The sequence below is a fragment of the Protomyctophum bolini genome (genome assembly GCF_963924005.1).
Source record: "Protomyctophum bolini genome assembly, chromosome: 7".
Lineage (NCBI taxonomy): Eukaryota > Metazoa > Chordata > Actinopteri > Myctophiformes > Myctophidae > Protomyctophum > Protomyctophum bolini.
Window position 1 is genome coordinate 4,019,588 of NC_137868.1, and position 7,461 is coordinate 4,027,048.

The 7,461-nt window shown below is 41.3% G+C and overlaps 1 protein-coding gene across 1 annotated transcript; it reads right to left on the reverse strand.

The window, feature by feature from the left end:
- Positions 1–473: 473 nt before the first annotated feature.
- Positions 474–6,126, reverse strand: LOC308319033 (uncharacterized protein). The gene is made up of 3 exons (XM_080768834.1): positions 5,750–6,126; positions 2,248–2,349; positions 474–1,630 (listed from the first exon to the last, which is right to left on the reverse strand). Exons 2-3 carry the CDS (start codon positions 2,315–2,317, stop codon positions 576–578), a joined length of 1,125 nt encoding a protein of 374 aa, XP_080624960.1. The 5' UTR covers positions 2,318–2,349; positions 5,750–6,126; the 3' UTR covers positions 474–575.
- Positions 6,127–7,461: the final 1,335 nt, after the last annotated feature.

Consider the following 7,461-nt stretch of genomic DNA (forward strand, 5'->3'; position numbering starts at 1 on the left):
GGTCCTACCTCTCTGCTCTCCATTGACTCTAAAATAGGAGTATGAATGGTCCTACCTCTCTGCTCTCCATTGACTCTAAAATAGGAGTATGAATGGTCCTACCTCTCTGCTCTCCATTGACTCTAAAATAGGAGTATGAATGGTCCTACCTCTCTGCTCTCCATTGACTCTAAAATAGGAGTATGAATCGGTCCTACCTCTCTGCTCTCCATTGACTCTAAAATAGGAGTATGAATGGTCCTACCTCTCTGCTCTCCATTGACTCTAAAATAGGAGTATGAATCGGTCCTACCTCTCTGCTCTCCATTGACTCCAGAAGGTCAACAGGGGATGACTGTTTGGACCCCGTTTTTCTTAAGTTGCTCCATTAATTGCTGAGAATAAAACACACATTTTTAATCTTTCTGTGTCAACATGCATAGTTCCCAATATATGGGAAATAGTGTGCATAGGCGAAATAATACTGTATAAGGATCCATTGTTCTACTTTGGTATTTCGCACATTTGACTGGCCTCACGATCCCGCCTAGTGTAACGGGAGGGAATCTGTTCATTTTTGTCTAATAAGTATTCAATCAATCAAACTCTTTGTCACAATGTTTGCAGTGGAAAGGTTTTTCCTCAGCGTGGTCATGTTGGTCTGTCTTTAGATTACCTAACACTCTCAAGCTATTGCCACAATGTGTACAGTGGTAGAGTTTCTCTCCAGTGTGGACACGTCTGTGTCTGTTCAGAGAGCCTGCTGTGGTAAACCACTCGTTGCACATTGTGCAACGGAAAGGTTTTTCCCCGGTGTGGATACGCAGGTGTGTCCTCATTGAATACGACCGATTGAAACTCTTGTCACAAAATGCACAGTTGAAAGGTTTTTCTCCAGTGTGGATACGCTGGTGTTTTATAAGATCACTTGACGTAGTGAAACATTTGTCACACGTTGTACAATGGAAAAGCTTTTCTCCAGTGTGGATACGCTGGTGCGTCTTCAGTTTATCCGACCGATCGAAACTCTTGTCACAATGTTTACAGTGGAAAGGTTTTTCTCCAGTGTGGATGCGCTGGTGTGTTTTCAGAGAACTTGCCACGGTAAAACATTTATTACAGAGTGTACAACAGAAAGGTTTTTCACCAGTGTGTGTACACTGGTGTGTCGTCAGTTGACCCGAGTTATTGAAACTCTTGTCACATTGTTTACAGATATGTTTTTTCCCTGTGATATCGAGGACGTCTGTGCACCCTTTTAGTTCTCCTGGCCGAGTTAAAGTCTTGCTAAACTGTTGATGACGCTGAGATCTCGGTTCCTCTGTGTCTCCTTGTCTCTTCCTGCTTATAGAGATGGTGTTTGAAGCCGACTGACATCCACTGGTCTCATCCCAATCATCACTGTCTTCAGTGACTTCAGTGTCAGATTCTACTTCAACTTCAGAGCAGTGTGAAGAGATGTCTTCATCCCCATCTTCACTTTTCACTGCTAGTAATGTCAACGTTGATCCAGTGGGCTCCTCTGGTCTTTGGAGTAGCTCCTCCTCTTCATGTTTAATGTGTGGAGGCTCTGGTTCCTCCTGGAGCAGACTGGGGCTGCTCTCCTGTTTAGGGGAAACCTCCTCTTTACACACAACCATGTGCAGGACGTCTAGGAGCAGAAACATAGAACATGATAGTAAACACTGGATTTCAAAAATGTAAATCCTTCCATTTTTCGAACTTACAATTATTAAAGGACCACTTCACCACTTTTCAACCTATCTTCATATAATAGGTCCTCACTAATAATCATGATGAAATGGCAGGATTTATTCCTACTCAGTCTGTGTCTCATAGTAGGGCTGTGGGCAGTTTAGAAACCGTCTTCCAGTGACATCATCATTAGGCAGATTATTTTTTAAACAAGAATTTCTTTACAAAGATTATTAGATTTTCATTATCGTGAGAACGATGGTTTCCATTTTCACATTGTAACGTTTCAGGACTAGAAAGCCTGCAGTTTTTATTAGCTTGTATTCCCCATTGATGATACTGACCATTTTCCGTCAGCTTACGACGTTCGTTAGTTTCGTATTTTTTTTGTATATTTGAATGATGCCTCTATGCATATCGAGATATTATCATTGTCATATTTTTGAAAATATTAGGATATAGTGAAAACTAGATATTGTGGCAGGCCTTTAACAGAACAAAGTGTGTGTGTGTGTGTGTGTGTGTGTGTGTGTGTGTGTGCGAGAGAGAGCGAGAGAGAGCACACAAACGTACCGAGGTGTGGGTGGTCTTCAGGTTCCTCCTGTTTAATAGAAATGTCCCTGGAAGAGTCTGGAGAGTTCATCTTCACCTGCAGCCTGGACTCCACACACTGGTCTGAAAGTTAAACCATGCAGACAGTGAATGATGACTTTGAGACAGTGGTGTAAACAACAACAATAATAATATTTGCAGACGGTAAAGGGAAAATGGCCTCTCCTCCAAAACAATCTTGGATTCAAAGATTGTGGGATTTATTTATTATTATTAGGGAAGAAATCACTTCATTTAAGCTTACACAATGAAATAAATATATCAAAAGATGGACTCCTGCGATGCAAAAAAAAAAAAAGTCTAAAGCAGTGGTTCTCAACCAGTGGTCCGGAGACCACCAGTGGTCCTTAGCCCATTTAGACCGTAGGATGTGTGGAGCCATCCTAGCTAATTCAACCGATGGATTGCGAGGACGTGTACAGACGTCCTAGCGCTTTTTTCATTTATATTTTTTATAGAGATTCTTTCTTTTATTTTTGAGTTGGCCATTCTTTCTGCACCATATTCCTTGCTGTTCATGCATGTGCACTGCCGTTCACTTCCCTGTTTAGCACTCAGAAAGAAAGGCTCGCTACACGTAATCTAGGGAGCTCTCTGTGGTTTTGACCAGATTACTTCATTTCTGACTTCAACATGTCTCTCGCTCCGGAATATTTTTTTATATATTTTTTATCCCACGATTTTTGTAACCCATTTTTTACCCCCGTGTCAATCATCTAATGTGACCCTGGGCTCTACACACCCTCCACCAACCTAGTCCCCATATATGGGGGACAAGGGGAGAGCAACGGACTTGAACTCATGCTTCCTTCATGCCTGAGTGTCCAAGTTTCTCCTTTACACCTGACAGGGGGGAGTTTCCCTGGTTGGACGTAGCGCGTGGAAGGAACACGTTATTCCAACCAGTCGCCCCGGAATGTTAACGCTTCTAGAGAGACTTTATCGCAATCATCGTAAGGTAAGCAACTAAAGCAAGTAACATTATGCCTCCCGGTTTTTGTACGGAATGGAAAACCACATATTACACACATAAAGACCCCCAGGAAAGTGTTCTAAATTTTCTAAACGTCATCAACATGTTTTTTTTTGCAAAAAGTGTCGCTTTAAGGGGGTTCCAGGTGGTCCCCACGTAATGGAGTTGGTAACCAAATGGACCCTTACAGAGCATCGCCGTCCCGCCCGCTTTCATGACGTCCATAAAAATATATATAAAATTAAATAAAAGGTGAAAGCCACAAAAAAAAACATTTAAAAAAGTTAAATTATTGTTTAACATCTGTACAAGTGTACAAATGTAGAAGAACTGTTATTTTGATCAACGTTTGGCTCTCCGTGGACCCTTACACTGTTGAGTGTAAAACGGTCCATTTGGAAACGAACAACAAAATATAATTTAGTTTTGGGTCTCTGAGAGGCTAAAATCTCATCAAATGGTGTTCCGTAGCTTAAATGCCCAATAAATAATGGACATTGATATGAAAAAGGGGTGAAAGTATATATTCTAAAGTAGGTTCTAAAGTAAATAAGGTGAAAGTAAAGTAGCCCATCTATTTTCGAAAGGTTTCTGATTAAATGACAATGAATTACGCGTAAAAAGAGTTAAATTATTGTTTAACGTCTGTACAAGAAGTGTAGGCAACACAATTAGGCCCTTTTCCCAATCCCCCCCTTCTCCATGGCCCTTAGCCCTTGCTGATGCGCGTTCACGTGAGGAGGAAGGGTTTTCTCAGTTCTCTTTGGAGCGAGGGGTAGGGTAGCCGCAATTTGCAACTCTAGATTTTTTTAATAATGGGATGAATCTAGAGTTGCAATACCCTCCATTGACTCCCCCACTCATCTTTTTTGGTTTGCGATCTGCTTGTCTTTAACTACGTTAAACTCACCAACATTGCAGCTGTAGTACAAGCTTGAATTATCCTCTTTCAATCTGCCGAGCTTGTTTTTCATAAACATCCACCGTAGAGATGTTATGAGCTACTTTCTGTCAAGACATCCTCTGCAGGTGATTCTTTGCAGTTTAGAAGCACTGGTTTTTATTAACGGGTCGCGCTGCTGCCTCCTGCATTATGTGCAAATTTGAAACAGGTGGAACACAGGGCCGTTCAGTGACGTACGACGAGTGCTTCCAAACTCCAGCACTTAGAAACATAATCACTTGCAGAGGATGTCTTGACAGAAAGTAGCTCATAACATCTCTACGGTGGATTTTTATGAAAAACAAGCTCGGCAGATTGAAAGAGGATAATTCAAGCTTGGACTACAGCTGCAATGTTGGCGAGTTTGTCCTTTATTATGGAAAAATATGATAATAACCAATACTATTTGAATGTATTAACCATCTGCATCGCCAAAAACATCGCAATCTCTAGCAAAGGTTAATGACTTAATGATATTAAAAACAATGAACACAGTGACACCCCTTCTTTCTATACTGTTAATTGTTTTCCTTTTTCTAACCCTGTATATGATATATATATATATCAAACTGTTAATACAATAATCAATGAATCAGGTACAACTGTTGAGCAGGTGTGAGCTATATCTATATATCTAGCTGAATTACATTCAGGTGGGCTACCAAGATGAGACAAAATTACAATAGGCTATATTTATTTCATCATAACCACAGCAATGTTATATTTACGTTCCATCTCTTCTCCCAAAATAGCCGATCTACAGCTTATGGAAAGTGGTTTGCAAAGTGGGTTATGGGGGACCCCCCAGGGGTCCTTGAGAGAGTTCCAGGGGGTCCCCAGCTCAGAGTTAATTAACATTGATTTTACGATATAAATTGGGGGTCCCAGAGACAGAAATGCCATCAAATGGGGGTCCATGGACTAATGCATAGTCACAACACTGGTGGTCCGTGACACTGCTAGATTCGTAAAAATCTATGGGGTCCCTGGCATATCTCTTCAAATGGGGGTCTGCGGGCTAATTAGTGTCAATTTGGGGGTCCTTGACATGAAAAGGTTTGGGGACCACTGGCCTGTAGTGAGCTTGCAGATCAGCTATTTTCTTAGAACAGGTGGTATATCAATATCTACAAGGGATACGTTCAATATTTAGGGACGTTCCAATTCCTAGGGGGATGATTTATCCCCCTACCCCTGACACTCATTATGTAGGGGGCAAGGGCTGAGGGGTAGGGGTTAAAAAGGAATTGGGAAAGGGCCTTAGAGAATGTAGAATAATTGTTTTTTTTTTTATCAACGTTTGGCTGTTTTCTCTCCTATGCATGGTAACCAACATCAATACAGCATGGAATTGTGGACACAATTTAAGTATTGGGTCTGAGAGGCTCAAATACCGAATAAATAATGAACCTAAATTTTGATTATGAAAAGGGTTGAATACCACTGGTATAAATCATGCGCGCGCGCGTGTGTGTGTACGTGTGTGCGCGCGCGCGACTCTAGAGCAGAGGTCTACAATTAGGTACAGATAATAGTTCTTTACTCACGGTCTTCTCAACACGTCAGATGAACTTTAGAGTGAAGCTCTCGTTGCTCAAAGCTCTATCTGGGTTGTCCTCGTTGTGTCTTCAGGTTGATAACGGCAGACTGTCCCTCAACACGTCCAACTGGGTTAAGAAAACGTACAGTTCACTAGTAGGCTAATGGACGGACGGACGGACGAGGGATGAGCTTTAGCATTAGCCCAACACAACAAACAAACATACTTCGTGTGTAAATTCCCCCAGTGTTTCACACCGTGCCAGCCTCTATAGTGTCACTCTTTACACAGACTATGGCGCAAAGACAACCTCAGACACAAGTTACACGCAATGGTTTGCGCTGAAAACTGATATTTTATGAGACAGACGTTCTCTCTGTTTCATGTCCGTTCATCACACTCTGCTCTGTAAGTGTCAAGTGAGCTAGGATAAGCTAACTGTCATAAGAGTTCCGGTGGCCGAGCTCTTCAGAATAAAATTATCCACTAAAGTAAATAAAAACTATTAATTTGCACAAACAATAAATTAAGCATTTAAACGAAAATCAAAACATATTTGTGTATTTTATTAACATTTATAACATTAAAGGACCACTTCAACACTTTTCAACTTACCTTCATATAATTGGCCCTCACGAATGAAAATGCCACAATTTTTCCTACTCTGTCTGTGTCTCTTGGGAGGGCTGTGGGCAGTTCTGATTGATTGAAATATATATAACAGTTTGCAGAATTACAGTACATTTCAAGCACAAACTCAATACAATGACTGTTAACTGTGAGTGGACGACCCAATTAAGCATTACACTTGTTTACAAGAGGGTCCACCATGTTCAATTCATCAAAACATTTAGAGATGGCGGTGGGGGGATTCAGATTTCTTTTCAGTTTTGAATTGCAGCCGTCCGTAGGTGCCCTTTGAGAGTGGTTTTGAAGGAGGCAAGGGATTCACATGTCTTAATGACTGTTGGTAGGGCGTTCCACATTTTGGTGGCATAGGAGAGAAAATAATTTAGTCCCTTGTTTGTGCCGAATCTGGGTTGTAGGCCTACATGGTTCGTTGCACTCCCTCTGGTGTTGTGGGTGTGGACTTCGTTAACATTAAAGAAGTATCTAGACAGGTACATGGGTATCTTGGTGGTGTATCGAATCTTGTGGACCAGACCCATTGCAAGATTCTGTACTCTGTCGTCGACCCTGAGCCATTCCAGCCTGGCAGTCTAGTATGCATTGAGAGACACATGCAGCCGGCTGCAACATGGTGCAACCCAAATTGAATCCTCCACCATGGACTCTTTGACCAGGAAATGAGGATGGTGTGAGTAGTGTGTTTGACAATATTAATGATACTTAGACTGTTTGACTTTGAAAGGAATAAAAGTATGTTTGACCAAACAATTGTCTCTGTCCCATTTATGAAATTAAATTAATGATTATATGCATATATAAAACTGTAGAACAAGTCAAGATCAACTGATTGCTAACTTAGTTAGGAAACTGTTTGATAATGACTGAATACTGACATGTGGGAATGAGGTTATGATAAGCAGAAAATGAAAAACAATTAAACATGTGTGGCTCAAGAGGAAAAGTGAGAAAGCAGTCTGTCTTTATCACACCGTGGTCACGAGCATGACCTCCCTGCGTCCTTACGACAGCGACAGGAGGTGTGGTTTTGAAGATGATATTATTGTTCACACACACAACAGAAACAAAGGA

Bases quoted from the DNA above. Each gene is read 5' to 3' on its own strand.
- LOC308319033 (XM_080768834.1), bottom strand. From the start codon at position 2,317: ATGAACTCTCCAGACTCTTCCAGGGACATTTCTATTAAACAGGAGGAA. The intron at 1,631-2,247 runs GTACGTTTGTGT...TTCTGCTCCTAG, and splicing joins TGAAGACCACCCACACCTCG to ACGTCCTGCACATGGTTGTG.